This window comes from Passer domesticus, chromosome 15, assembly GCF_036417665.1.
Source record: "Passer domesticus isolate bPasDom1 chromosome 15, bPasDom1.hap1, whole genome shotgun sequence".
In the NCBI taxonomy this organism is placed as follows: Eukaryota; Metazoa; Chordata; class Aves; order Passeriformes; family Passeridae; genus Passer; species Passer domesticus.
In genome coordinates this window covers 14,624,987-14,639,965 of record NC_087488.1, presented here as the reverse complement: position 1 = coordinate 14,639,965, position 14,979 = coordinate 14,624,987, and the positions used below count along the sequence as shown (strand labels likewise).

Genomic DNA, 14,979 nt, shown 5'->3' with positions numbered 1-14,979 from the left:
GGGTGGGGAGGCCAGCTACCAATCAGAGCGCGAGAAATCCGTGTCAGCCAATCAGCGCCGGGACCGTGCCCTCGGGGCGGAGAGGGCTCGGATGATTGACGTTCCCTTTGCCCAATAATGTTACAGAGAGTTTCGGGCTTTGCCCAATAGGGAATGGCAGTCTCATTGTCCCCGCTGTCCATCAAAGGGAGGGCGGGGAAAAGGGCGGAACTACCGCGGGGGCGGGCCCCTCTCTTGACAGTGATGGACACGCTCTTTTACCAATGGCTTTGCCGCGCGTCCCGCAGCTGCCCAATTGGACGCAGGGAGGCGGGACGCAGCTGCCAGCTCGCGCTGTGGTTGGTGCGCGCGGCTGTCGGTCAGGGCGCGGTGCGGGAGGGGCGGGCGCTGGGCCGCTGTTTGTTGTCATCCCAAGATGGAGTTTCTGCTGGGGAACCCGTTCAGCACCCCGGTGGGGCAGAGCCTCGGTACGGCGGCCTGGGGAGCGCGCAGGGGCCCGGGGAGACCGCGGGGGCTTCGGCCGGCGGGCGGGGCCGGCGGGCGGGGGGGGCTCGGGGGGCTGTGAGGGCTCCGGGGGGCTGTGAGGGGCTGTGGGAGCGCTGAGGGGAGAGTCCGTGAGAGCCCCTGGGGGGAATCTGGGTCTCGCTGAGGGGCTCAGGGGCGGTGTGTGGCGGTTGTGGGGGTCAGTGCGGGTGGTGAGGGAGCTCTGGGGGCTGCGGGGGGCTCTGAGGAGCGGGAGGGTCTCTGGGGAGCGGGGATTGCAGGGCTGGTGGGCGCTTGGGGCGGCTGGAAGGCTTTGGGGGGTGCTGGAAGCCTCAGGACGGGACTCTGGGGTTAGTGGGGGGTGTGGAGGGGTCAGAGGGCAGAGAAGGTGTGGGGAACAGGCTGCTGTCCCTGAGAAGAGACTGGCTCCACGTCGAGATGGATGCAGGAAAGCTGTTGCATCCCCCAGCTCCTTTTCCTGAAGTGGAGTGCCTCCTGCCAGACCACCCAGTCACCGAGCCACTCCTCCCCAAAGTACTGAGAGCTCCCTGTGCCCCTGAGTGGGCAGGGGGGTGATGTGGTCTAGAGACACAAAGGAGTGCTCGTTTTTCAGCCCGGAGGCTGAACTGTGGCTTTGGCAACGCTTTGGTGCCATTAGCAGGTTACTCTGAGCCAGCTTTCACTGCGTGGCCACTCCAGGCCTCCCTGGGCTGCTGTGGCTGCTCCCTCCCTCCCTCCCACAGATGTGTTCTTTTGTGGCCACTCATGTTTTGGTCTGGGGCAAAGAAGAGAAAGGAGAAAGCCTGGGCATGACTTGTGCAGAGTTTGGTGACTCCGAGTCCTCACCTCAGCGGGGTGGGCTCTCAGTGCTTTCCTCTGTAGGGCCCTGGAGAAATGTAAGATCTCTGACACTGCGGTGGGAAGGAGCAGGCTGGCTCAGGTTCCTGCAGTGCAGGAGGGCGGGCAGTCCCAGAGCCAAGGTGGTGCTCAGCTGAGCGTGTCTCCTGCCAGGGAGGGCTGGGAGAACTGGGATTGTTCACTGGGAAAGAGGAGCCTTGGGGTTCCCATGTCTGAAGGGAACCTGCAGGAAAGATGGAGAGAGTCTATTTACAAGGGTCTGGAGTGACAGGACAAGGGGGAATGGCTTCAAACTGATGGAATGGAATATTGGGAAGAAATCCTTCCCTGTGAGGGTGGGGAGGCCCTGGCACAGGTTTCCCAGAGAAGCTGTGGCTGCCCCATGCCTGGGAGTGTTCCAGGCCAGGTTAGACAGGGCTTGGAGCAGCCTGGGGTAGTGCAAGGTGTCCCTGCCTTGGCAGGGGTGGGATGGGATGATCTTTAGTGTCCCTTCCCACCCCAACCATTCTGGGATTCTGTAACACAGCTGTGCATAGTCTGGCCCACAGCTGTTCCACGTTGATTTATGGAATGATGGAACTCTTGGAGAAAACTTTTCAGAGCTTTAGAAGAGCCTCAAAGCTCTTCTCTAGAACTTTCCCCATCCCCACGTGCAGGGACAGCCCCTGGCTGGGGTGAAAGTTCCTGGGTGAGTCTCACGCTGTGCTTCGAGCGTGGCTGGGCTCTCTGTGCCAGGCTGTATGGAGCACATGTATAACTCCTGCTTATCCTCAGCCATCTGGGCTGTTTATTCCCTCTGCTGAGGGAGAGCAGTGGCAGGAATCAGAGGAGAATAACAGGAACAGCTCAAGAGAAAGGTGATTTTAGAGTGAGTTGGCCAGCAGAGCAGCCCTGCCAGGACAGCTGGGCCAGGCCTCTGCCGTCAGCCTGGGGAGGGAAGGCATCAACTTCTCTCTTCATTGGCAGCTTCTTTTAGCAGCAGTCAGTGGTTTGGAGGAGCTGAACTGTTGGGCAGGGAGGGAGGAGTGGTAAAATCTGCTTTTTTAGCCTTCTGCCCGTTCAGCTCCAGAGTGCAAAGGTTTTCACAGCTCTCACACCCCTGGTCGCTGCCAGCTTGGAGGCTTTGAGCACTGAGCTGCTTCCACCAGATAAGGTTAGGTGTGCAGCTCCCCTTAATGCAAAATTCAGAATGTTTTTCTTTACTCCCAGTGGGGAAGAGATAACTGCAGATTTTATTTTGGAAGACAAATTTTTCTGCTTCTCCTGTCGCTGCCAGTTATCCCTTTCTGAGACAGCAGTAAAACAAAAGCATGCCTTGTTCTCAGACACTGCTATTTGACCAGTGCTTCCACAGTTTGTTTTTCCAATGAGCTTGTGGAATATAATTTTCACTTATGCTTCTCTTCATTCTTTGAAAGAGATGGAATAATTTTGTGTTTCTGTTTAAACATATTGTGTTGTACGCAGTTGTGATGTTTTCAAGCAAGGCCTAACACTCACCATAAGGGAGAAGTGCAGAAAATCCTGCAGGTCCATCAGCACACCAAGAGTGTGTGTTCTCTGCCAGGAAGCAGCAGAGGTTCACGGGAAGATTTAATTAGGGCTCTACAGTATCTGCAGATAAATGCCAGGTCTGAAAGAACAAAGATGTCAGAAAAGGTTTGGGGAGAGCTGAGAGAGGTAATACAAGGGATTTTCTCTTTTCTCCTCTTTATCTGGATAATGTCTGAAGCTAGGCAGGCTTTTTATGTTAACTCTTTTGCTTAATGTGGGAAAGTAATGCTAGGATGAGCTCAGAGGATTTGTAATGGAGATGGATAGAGTCTCCTGCATCTGAAGTGCCAGCGGAAATGGCAGCCAGGTTCCTCATGGCTGAAACCTACCTGATTTTTGGATTTATATGGTATCCTCTATTCAATTCCCAGTGGTGACATAGCAGAAACAATATAAGCCATCACCATGGCTGCTAATTACAAACCTCCCCTAATTTGACATAATACTTTGATGGACCTGTGGACACTCAGCTGTCCTTGTGTCTCCAGCAAAGTCCTCTCCTGAGATGAGTGGTTGGTTTTTGGTGGGGCTGTTGTGTGTGTGGCAGCTGTACCTGAGACATTCCTGAACTCAAAAAAACCATTTTCATTCCATATTGCTTCTCACCTGAAGGGAGTTTATGGCATCATTTTACATATAAACCAAAAATCTCACCCAGGATTTTGTAGCAGAATCCAATACTTCCCAAAGGTTTTGTGAGGTGTTTTTCAGAAGGGCTTTGTGAAGGCTGGTGAGAGTCTGGAGGGTGGAATTGGGTGCCATGGGTTTCCTAGGCTGCCAAGTACAGCGAGGTTGACAAGATCCTTTGTGGCACTGGGTGCTGGCCCAGTTCCTCTGACTGAACTGTTTATTTTTTCCAATCACCACTGTAAATACCATCTTGAGGAATATCCAGACCAGTGAGGAGCAGAAGAGCAGGAAGATGTGTAGTAAAGCAACTCTGACAGAGTGCTTGCTGTGTGGAGAGGGATTGGCCTGGAGAAAAAGCTGCAATTTACAGTAGTGAGAATTTGCCTTGAGATTCACCATCCCGCCATAAATTGCTTTTTTATCTTTCTTTGTTCAGTGGAGCCATCTTTAAAGTGTCACCACTCTATTCAAGGTTATTAGAACAAATACCCTTGCTGCAGGTTAGTGAAAACATCTTGGATGATTAAAGCTGATTGAATTACAAGAATGTGGAGTGCTGGTGACTCTTTTTTGGCCATTCTGCTTATTTGATAGTGGCCATATGGCTTACATGGGAGGACACAGGGAAGCCTGGTTTAGGGGTTTTTTTGTTTGTTTTACTCTGCAGACATTGCAGAGGCTTCAGGAAAGTGCTTCTTTGTTTGAATCCAAACCAAACCTTGCTGCTGCCCCCTGATGCAGGTGCAGAGGGCTGGCCTGGGGCAGTGAGGTGTGAAATGGGCTCCTCACAGGGTGCTGGACAGGGCCATCAAGGTCACTTTTGCTCAGGCTCTGGTCAGGGTGTGTGTGCTGCTGAACTCAGCTCTTCTCACTGCTGCCCCAGACCCAGAGCCAAAGGCCTCTGGGAGTGAAGTTCAGCACCTGAATTAAGTGCAGCGAGACTTGAAAGTTAATTTTTAACAATGAAGAACAATTTCTACATTTAACAATGTAGAAATGGAGGTGTCCTGTGTGCCTGGGAGTGGGGATCAGGTGCTGCTGGTTTACACCCCTGATCCCTGTTGCAGAAGGGAAGTTTCCATGCACAGTGCTGGTCTGGGCACTTGGAGTCTGTTTGTGGAGGAGAAACAGTGTGGTGATTTAAGGAGGCTACAAAAACAAGGTTTCAGCAAAAGATACAGAGGCACTTTATTGAAGCAACAGTGAGGCAGACAGCTTTTCAATTGATTTTTATCAAAGCACTTGCAGTTTCCATTCAAGGCTGTTAAATTGATAATATATATGGTGGATACAGGCTGTTTTCAGAGCTGCTGTTTTGTTCCCCCCTCCTTTTTTTTCTTTTATTTTTTCCCCTTTTTAATGGGAATGTGCTTCAAGGGGTTTAAAACACCTTTTATTCTCCCTTCCATAAGAAGCACTTGAGCCTTTTCTTCAGGTTTCTTATATCTCTAAGATTTTTATGATTCTTAGAATAAAAACAGTTCCTAAATAAATGAGTTGATGACTACATGTAGGAACAGAGAAATGCATTAGAGCCAGCAGCCTGTGGTCGTCCTGTGGGAGGCATTAATCCAGCCTTTCTTGTCCACAATTTCCCTAAGTTCCCTTCAGAGTAAACTTACTACTTTGCTGTGCTGTGAAATATTTTTTTTAATAGATAAGCCTTTCCCCAATGCTAGAAATCAGTGTTTAAAGTGTACACCATAATCTTAGGATGTGGTCCACATAAAATATCATTTTTCCAGTGTGCTGTTGGGCTCTGAATTTTCTCTCTCACCATTCATTGCCTTATAATGAAATAAAAAGTCCTTTGCATTTACCCACAACCATGGAAGCATTGTCTCTTATTCTAAGGGAAGCTTTTCTCCATACAAGGTGGCAGTAACTTTTCTTGCTGTATCAAAAAGATGGATTTTGCATTTTTCTGCAGTGAAAAGGGCACAAGAAGTTCTCTCCTCAGAGCTGAAATACTTTTCTAGGTACTGCTGTAGCTGGTCAGTTTTTAGAAATCCAGCCCTCCACTGCTCATTCAGAATTGTGCTTGTCATGCAAAAAGAGCCTGATAAAGTGCTTTTAGTTTTATAAGATTATTTGGATCTGCTTTCACTTCATGACAATGGATTATGTTGTAAGGAAAATCTCCATGAAATACGAAAATGGATATCTTTGCTCTTTAAAGGAGCAAATAAATACTGAGTCATGAGTCTGGCAACTTGGAGAAACTACACACACGTATGAAGCTGGGTAATTAGTGTAATGCCATTTAATACTGGGTTACTAAGACTGGATTTATTTTATAGGCACAAAAGCAGATTGTAGTTCATGAAGGTATTATAACATGTATTTTTGGGTAATGCTGTTTTATCTCTTTCAGCCTGCTACCCTTAAATGTATATTCCATATGCTTCTAATATCTATCTGTATGTGAGAGTGAGGACAGCTTGTTCCCAGTTTGGTACTGCTCTGTTCATGAACTCAGCAGATTTTTTTAAACTGCATATTTAAAATATGCTTGCCTAAAACCCACAGAAAATCCCCACAAACCCTTCCAACTGATGTAATATTTCATCCAAAACAATTTCCCCCATAGAAGTACTCTGTGTTTTCCTTTGTGAGGAACAGTTTTAAGGTAGGCAGACTCTCCTGTGATTTCATAAACTGTGTTGAGTTTTTAATGAACAATTTCTGAAGGTGTTGAAGGCATTTGTGGTATTCTCAGTGACAGTGATCTGTGGAGGGACAACAGCAGCTCTTGCAGAAGTTTTGGTGAGATGATCCTTCCCTGGGAAGGTGCTGCCTGAAACCTGCAGGCCTGGGGCTCTTCAAGGCTGGCCTGGCAACCTCCTTCCTCATCTGGTGTTTCCTGCTTGGCCAAAAGTAATTTCATCCTCTCTGTTTGGGTAAAATCTGTACAGTGGGTAGGTGATAAGAGCATAAATGTTTGAAGAGCACAGAGAGAAAGGACATTTTGGGAGCCCTGAGAAGTGAGGAATGACCCAAAAACCCAGCCTGTGAAACACAGCACAGATCATCCAGAACTAGTTTTCCTCCTTCTCATTTGCATCTGCCTGGGGAATTCCTAGTTTTCTATGTAAAAGAAACTTGTTGCTGAGCATAAAAATCCTCCCAAGGATAGATAAGCCTTATCTTCTGTATTTGTGTAGTTATTTTGTTGATGGTTCTGCCCAATCATTTCAGTTACTGCCAGTGGCAAAAGGCTCTTTTAAAATTCTTCAGCACAGAAGATACTGGTCTAAAAGCTTTGCTAGAGCTGGGTCTCTCTTCCCTTAGGAGCAGCTCCTTTCATGTTTTTGTGCAACCCAGGGAGTCAGATCTTCCAGCAGTGGGTAACATTTCCCACTGCTCAGGAAAGGGAGATGCAAATAAATCCAGCCAGTCTATTATTGGCAGCAATGTCTTTACATTTAAATATACACTCCACAATTGTTCTCTGCCTGACAGAATTATAAGGTGGGCTCCACCATGCAGTAACTCATTTAAAAATCAAGGATTAAGGATGAAAAAAATCCGTGCCCTGTCTGTGTTTGAGCAATTCCTGGCATGGCTGTGTATGGACTGTTTACCCACGCTCCTGTTTCTCTTGGTTCCCAGCTTTTGGCAGCTCAGTAGTCTCAGGGAGCATCAGGAGACTCAAAAATGAGGAGATACTCAGAAGAAACCTGTTGAATAAGTTGGTTACCTTGTAGCCTGCTTGTTCCTTGAGAGAAGGGCAGCCTGTTCTCCAGCTGCACCTCAGAAACCTTCTGGGTTAAATCAGCTTGGGAAAAAATTCTTTTTTCAAATTCAGATCAAAGAAAACATACACAAAGTGAAGGCACAGATTTGTGTTGTAAGCTGTTTAAACTGTGTTTGAATACCAAGAATTTTTCAGAGCATTGATTTCATGTTCTTAAGGCAGGAAAGACTTTGTTTCATCCCAAATGTGTTCAGGATGTTGAAGATGTTAACTTGAACATGTTGCATCCTCTTTATTTTCATGGGATACATTTACTGCAAGAAATATGAATGGTTTCCTATCTGACCCAAATAACAAAAAAAATCCCATTTTTTGCCTAGCTTAATAAATGCAGAAAGTCCCTTTTAAAAATATGGTATTTCCTGATTTTTTTTTTTTTAAATTTTATTTTGTCTCAATTATAGCTTTCTGCATTTATTTTACCCTGCCTTTCTTTGCCCATAAACACAAAAAGCTACCTTGAGCATATTAATCAAATTGCAAGCTTCAGCACTTTGCCAGCAAATTTTGGAAAGTTTTATGATATTCTGAGCCTACAGGTGAGAGATATTTCATAGCTTTATCTTCTGAGACTAATAAATACATCTGTATATTAAATAGAAGCATTTTACTTAAGCTTTGGTGACCAAATACTTACTGAAGTACAGATAATGTTTTTTAAGAACATCTGCAAGGCTTTGATTATTAGTTTTGTCCAAGAAGTCCTGCCTAAGTAAGGTTTTGATTGAAGTGATCCAGAGATGAGATGCTATGTTGTAGTTTTTCCTCCAAAACCTCTTTGATTGCAGTTCAATCTCTTGGGCTCATCACTTTCCCCTCTTTTTCACATAAGTTGTTGAGGATCTTAACTCCTCAGTTTTCACCAAAAAGCTCTCTGATCAGTTAACAGAGTGTTAAGGAACTTCCCCACTTAATTGGTTCCTAATTTAAGGATTAGGAGAGAAAATATGCAAATTTTATTGGAATATTTCATCTGGAGTGAGTTTTGAAATCCATCTCCACACTGTGACCCGAGGTATTTCCTGAATTCTGTCTGGTATTTTCCTGAGCAGTTGTTATGGGATACAGGTATGATAATAAGGTGATTGAGAGTGGGATGTAGAGGTTGGGCTGGATTTATTTGGGTTTGTGTTATCCTGAGCTCACATTTAAGCTGTTGTAGTAAATAGCTTGTTTTTTTCATTATCTTTGAGCTGCCCTTTCTCTACTGATTTTCTGTGGTTTTAATTAGAAGGGTATTTTGCTGAAAAGAGCGAACTCAGACCTTTGTGAAATTTTCTGCTAGTACAAATAATGGTAAATCTGAAATCACTTATTAGACAAGGAGTTGTTATGGCAACTATAAGATGGTTGGCTAATCAGAGAGTGAGATCAGTTTTTATTTACAAGTGTAATGAGCAATTAAGTTTGAGCAGCTGTCAGACTTGGAAAGTGATTAAAGTTCAGCAAACAACCCAAATGGGTCAGTGTTCAGTTCTGATGGTTTTCTGACACTGCAGCTTGATCATCTGTGGGTTTTACCTACTATAATTAAAACTGCCTTTTAAATCCCCATCCGTGCCAATGACTTGGCATAGCCAATGAGTAGAAAAACCCCTTTTTCCTACCAGCTTCTTTAATGGGTATTGGCCTGGAGTCTTGCTGTGGGTAATGAGGTATTTCACATGTAGCATTCCTTAAAGCAAAGCTCACTTTGGGTGCAGAATCATCTCCTGGCTGTGGTGAGCACCAGGAGGGAGCTGGGGTGCTGCAGTCTGGCTCAGCCTTGCACCTCTAAAGGCTCCCTTTCATCAGAGGCAGCATTTTGCAGTTGTTGGTTGCTCAGGGAGGGCTCAGAGGAAGGATGTGCACAGTGTGCATGAACATTAAACCCAAAGGAAGTGGAGAAAGTCGTGATTCACCCAGAAACAGGAGGGAATGCCCAGGAGAGGCTGACCTTGGCCAGAGCTGGTCACAGTGCACAGGGCAGGCTGCTTTTCCTCATGGCTTTCCCAAGCAGGAGGAGCTGGTTCTCTGCAGATTCCAAAATATTGCATATGTTCACTGGGAAGGTTACCCTCCCATCCATACTCTGCACCAGAGCAGCCTGTTTCATTGCTGGGGTTTTCTTCCCTGCTACATGTATTAAACTAAACTGTTTGTAAGCCTTGCTCAAAATTTGTGTTCCAGTTAGAATTTTAACTGTCCAAAACAGTTAAACCAGTGGAGTTATTTTCCAAAATTACGCTGCAGTCCCCTGATACATTTACATTTTTATTAATTTTGCCACACTAATGGTATGATGTAATAGAGGCAATTGCAGTGGAACATGAAATGGATTGGGACAGCTCCTGACCTGAAGAATTTACAAAGTTGTGTGCCTAGATAGCACAAGTTGGTGAATGGGGACTTAAGGGAAAATTAAAATGACAGTCTCAGAAATAGGCATTTGCATACTTGACCTAAACTTCTGGTATTTACATTTTCTATTTATCAGTCTTTTTCAGGCTTATCTACAGCAGTGGCACATGAAGAAACAGGGCTGTAAAAATGGAACAGAATTTTTAGTAGGGTTATTAGAGACCAAGAAATCCACATTTCTCAGCCCCAAGATGGGATTGCACATACGTGTCTTGTTATTGCTGTTGCCTGAATTGCACTCGGGTTTCCTGAGGAGATTGCTTGGGAGTGTTTATCTGCTGAGCTTCTGCAGGCAGAGCAAGCAGAATGGGCAGCTGGCAGTGGAGCCTTTCAGTGAGCACAGCACTGGCAAAAGTAATTCCTGTCACCTAGTGGAAGAGGAGCCAGCTCTTCCCCTGCTCCCATGATGAAAACACTTAGACTATTCCAGACACTGATGCTCAAGCCGTGGAGATTTTGGAGAATTGCGATGGGGTTGGAGCTTGCTGCCTCTTGCACAGGCTTGCTGTTGTTCTGTAGAGCAGTACAAGGGAAGGCTGAAAAACTGAAATGCAAACTGAAGCCTTCACACTAGAAAGCAACCCATCAACTCTCAAAAGCTGCAGACTCCTCTGTCCAGTTCACTCCACATGGGGGATAATTGTGGTTTTCCAGAGGATGCAGCTCTCACCTTCCTAGTTGTAGGAGAGCTGGGGGTGGGAACATGCACATGGAATAGTTACTGCAGGAGTTGTTGCATTTCACTTGTAACACATTTTAATTATCACATGTGAACTCTTGCTTTAAAATCCCATGTAGCATGCTGCAGCAAAGGAGTAAGCCTGTCCTTGTAACTGCCTCCTTGCAGGAATAGATGATTTTGCCTATTTTTCCCCCTCACTCAATAGTGTTTTTAGTTTATTTTAAGTATGTGAGAATGTGAACAACTGATTTTAGGAGTAGCCTGTAAAAAATAATACAAATAATTCTAGTATAAGAGCGTGATAATTCTTTCTGCCTCATAGTTTGTTTGCAGCAAACATGTTACAAGTGAGCAGGTGGGAGGGAGATTTTGAAATATATGGGGATGGATTTTTAGAGTTTGCAGCTGACATGGATTAAAAATTCTTAGAACATTTCATCCATGAAAGGCAATTAGTTTTGTTTTATGAATATGAAAAGCACGTAGCTTGTAAGTACTGGAGTGAAGTCCCAAGTGAGTTATTAGGACTTGCTTTACTCATGTAGTACAAAATTGGCCATCAAGAGCTGATAGATTTCAAATATAGCTCACTGACACACTGATCATCCATAACTTTTCATAAAGTCATTTTTTTGGGCTCACCTGTAATTACTAGATGCTGTTGAAGTCCTGAATGGGGCAGATAGTCACAGATCAGGATAGCTCCTTACTCTTGATGGTGATTACAGCATGTTGTGCTGCTGGGGTATGGAATTGTGATGCCTCTCTGCCTGCTTTTCCTTTTTCATCTGCCTCTTTCTCTGAGATTCATAAGTTACGGCTGATAAAATGAATGGAGTCTGCTCTTTTTTTTAGCAGTTGGGTTTTTTTGGTATTAGGAAAAATTAATGCAGTCAGTGGTTTTGGGTTATTGGGGCTGTCTGTGTGAGTGGTTCTCAGCTACTAATGGGTCTTTGGAAAATTATTATTTTTTTCAGCTTCTTTCTTTGTATTTTGGGGTCTTTTGGAGAGCCAAAACTGTTAAAAAATCTGGTATTTCTAGTGTTAATCAACAGATGTTACTCATCCAGTATGTCAGTGCTTTAATACCTGAATTCTCAGTTAAGGAATTGGTAGCCAAGTTAAGGAATGAGGTGGCCCTTCCAACCATCCAAATTCCAGAAACTAAAACAGGATGAAAACTCTTTGGCCAGTGGTGGGCTACCATCTAAGTTCTGGCTGTGGAAATGACTAAATGTCGATGATCTTGTTATAAAACACTGGCTGCTGGACAGTGTTCAAAGGAGGAGGAGATTTGGGTACCCACCCTGATGCACTGACCTGTTAAAACCACACTGTGCTGATAAATTCTCCCACACAGAATTTTACGGACACGTCGCAGCAGTCGCAGTTAAATTTAGAAAAGGCAAATCTGAAGGAGACCATTTCATCACCCAGGGGATTTTAATTTATGCTTCCATGCCTCTCATTCAGAGAAGAAAGATGGACACTCCGAGTGGGATGATATTAAACTGCTGGAAGTGTTGCCTAATAGATCACAGATGTCTGTGAAGTGGCAAGTCATCATCCCCCGACACAACAGGACGAGGGGACACTGTCACAAGATGTGACATGTCAGAAAGGATCATTGATTTGTTGCTCCCCTACTGTAAATCAAACATCTCCATTCAAATCCATTAAAATCCATTAATACAGGGTGCAGATTTTAAAACTGCTCTGACATTTCTGATTGAAGGCTTGGGCGTATCGATTCCTGACGTGAGCAGGTCCCTGTTTGTCAATCAGAAAGTAGCACCATCATCTGAAAAGCGTGGGCTGGCAGCGAGGTGGGGATCTACCCAAGGTCACTGCTAAAAGAGATGAGGAAACGTGCAGTGAAGGCTGAATTTTGGGGGAAAGTGCCTCTGAATCATGCAAATGGCTTGATGAGCTGGGAGCTGCTTGTGTATGACCTCGCTCTGAAGGACGGCTATTTACAGTACATGGGTCAACATGTGAGCTCTGATGAGTGTCAGGGCATGGGAGGAAGGTGGCTTTCTGTGCTTTGTTTCTAAAGCTGTGTAGAATTGAGAAGTCAGATGGATTTCACTGTGTTTTAAAGAAGCAGTAGTGTCTCTCTGCCATCTGTTTTGGAAGAGAGCAGCTCACATACACATGTCATTCAGTGGAGTTTGCTGTCAGCAGCAACAATTTCTGCTGATGGGGGAACTTCAGGGAGAAGATTCATAACAAAAGTCTTTATTGTATAGAAACACACCGTTCTGCTTGGGATCCAGCTTCCAAATGCTTTTAAGGACTGTGACTAAACTACCATTTATGCCTGAGATGAGAGACATCTGAGTACAGAAGCTGCCTGGACCAGGTTGTCCTGCCAGGCCTTTCTTGTGCAATACAATTGCAGATGGGAAGGTCTGACTGGTTTTACACCCTGCAAACGTATCAAGACCTTTGAGATGAGATAAACTAAGTGAGCCATGCTGATATGCTCCCTTGCCTGCTCTGATTTTATTATAAGGCTTTCTGTTTTAGTTTTCTTTTTGTTCAGGTGAAGCTCTGATCTGAGTATGAAAGAAAAGTCTTTGTTGTACAGCTGTTAATATTTATTTAATATGTATTAATCCATTCACCTTGCTCTGCTTCTGAACCTGCAGTGCAGCTATGCTCACCTGGAGTTTCCTGCACCTGAGAGGCTGAATTTGTGGGTGATGTTTTTTTCTGCAGCATATCTAAATCACAAGAATGTTGTAGCATGACTGTGAGTACCATGAGGTCCTTAAAAAGGCACAGTAATTATGTACTATATATTCATGATTGCAGGTACGTGTGATCTGGAAAGCAGGGTGGAGGAAGTTTGGCATTTGGGTGGCACCTTCAAAAAGAAGAAAACCTGAAAGTTAATTGGAGAAAATGACAGTTCCCAGTTTACTGCTGTGCCTTCCAACAGCACTCGAGCTAAATACTCTTTAGGATTGCACGTGTGCCTGTCCACAGAGTCTCTTTATTTTATTTTAACATAGACTCTGCAGCCATTACCAACTATTCATTTATTCAGCATCAGAAACTTTGGCAAAACAATGAATGGAAGGTAAATTATTTGATCCCAGAGAGTTTTAGTGTGAGCATAGCTAAAAACCAAGTGAAAGAGCACAGTGGTCATGACAAGTGGTGGCCGGTGCTGCAGCAGTCCAACCCAAATCACGTTTTCTGTAGTGCTTTGCCGTTCAGATTGAGCCCGTTTGTTCTAGCTGACTGGCTTTTTCCTTGGAAGTGTGAAGCTCAGCATTTTCAGAGCAGTGTGAAATAAGGAATGTAGAAAAAGGACTTGGAGCAGTGAGGTGGCTAATTGAAAAATGCTCTTGGAGCTGCGCGCTCTAACAAAGAAGCTGGTGGGGTTTTATGAGTAAGTCACTCCAGAGTTGAGTTTTGATCTTGAATTTTGAATGAGTCACATTTATATTTTAATAGGAGCGTTTTGATAAAAAGGAACAATCCTCCTGTTGGTTACCATAATGTCTAAGTGGCCGTGACTGTCTTTTTAAAAGCAAATATAGAGAAACAAGAATAGACTGTTGGGTCCAGGAGTATCCAAGTGTGTTATTTGAGTGTGCCTGTCTCCCAAGTGAGATGCCTTGAACTCAGCAGCTTTGTGAGTGCTGGGGGTCTTTGGCCTTATCTCCATTTTGCTTGGACAGCTGAAATATGTTTCCATGGCCTGGGTATGGTCTTTCCCTGGATCTTATTGATGGTGCTGTGGGGGTCATTGATGATTGAATCCAGGAGACACAACTGCAGTCACAAAATGGTGCTTTAAAGTGTAAAACAGCTCTACAGGCTATGGCCCAGAGATGTCATTGTCCCATTCACATGAGCAATCTTGTCTGGTTTGCATTGCCTTGCAAAACCCTTGATATATTCTTGAAGCCCAGTCTGTAAAAGCATTTTGCTTTTACCCTCAGCGGATGCCCCTCGCTTTTGAGAGAGCAACGCTGCATTGAAGGGAGGGGAACCAGCAGGATGGAAGCAAAAACCTGCTGATACTGTGGCTCCTTCTGATCCTTATTATGCAGAGTGAAATATAACATATCTGACTGTTTGATTTGCTAATTTCAGTGGTGGAGCACAGCTGGTAGGCAGGTGGACTGTTAAGAGACACGACAAAGATCTAAGATCTGCAATCTTGTGAACTTGCAAGCAAAAAAGAAAAAACAACCACAAACCCTAAGATGTTTTATGCTGTTTGAACACCAAACACTGTTGGAGGGAAGGGGAGAAGTGTGGACTTGGAGTTTTCTTGGTTTTGGACCTCTCTAACACAATGCACTGGTGTGCATGTTTCTTGCCTAAATAGAAGGTGATTTTGTGTATGTAGTTCGTCCCAAATGTATGAATTGAGAGTCTCTGAAGCAACATCTGGAGAAGACCCAAGAGAGAAAACTGTGAGTTCTCTGCAAAAAGATCTGTTCATTCATGAGATTCTGATATTCAAACAGAAAACTGTAGTTGTGCTGTTTCCATTTAATGTTATTTCTAGCAAGTGCCACATTTAACTTTCCCTTTTGCCTTTTCTCCCAAGACCATTCTACAGCACCATAAAGATTTACTGGTACTTATAAAT

At 44.6% G+C, this 14,979-nt stretch overlaps 1 protein-coding gene across 3 annotated transcripts in view; it reads left to right on the top strand.

Moving 5' to 3' along the window:
- The first annotated feature begins 349 nt into the window (after nucleotides 1-349).
- TOM1L2 (target of myb1 like 2 membrane trafficking protein) overlaps nucleotides 350-14,979 on the top strand; it is a 56,319-nt gene continuing 41,689 nt past the window's right edge. For all 3 annotated transcript variants that reach the window (XM_064390833.1, XM_064390832.1, XM_064390831.1), the window contains exon 1: nucleotides 350-467. In XM_064390833.1, the coding sequence (XP_064246903.1) occupies nucleotides 416-467 (52 nt within the window). In that variant the 5' untranslated portion in view covers nucleotides 350-415. The remainder of the gene's footprint in view (nucleotides 468-14,979) is intronic.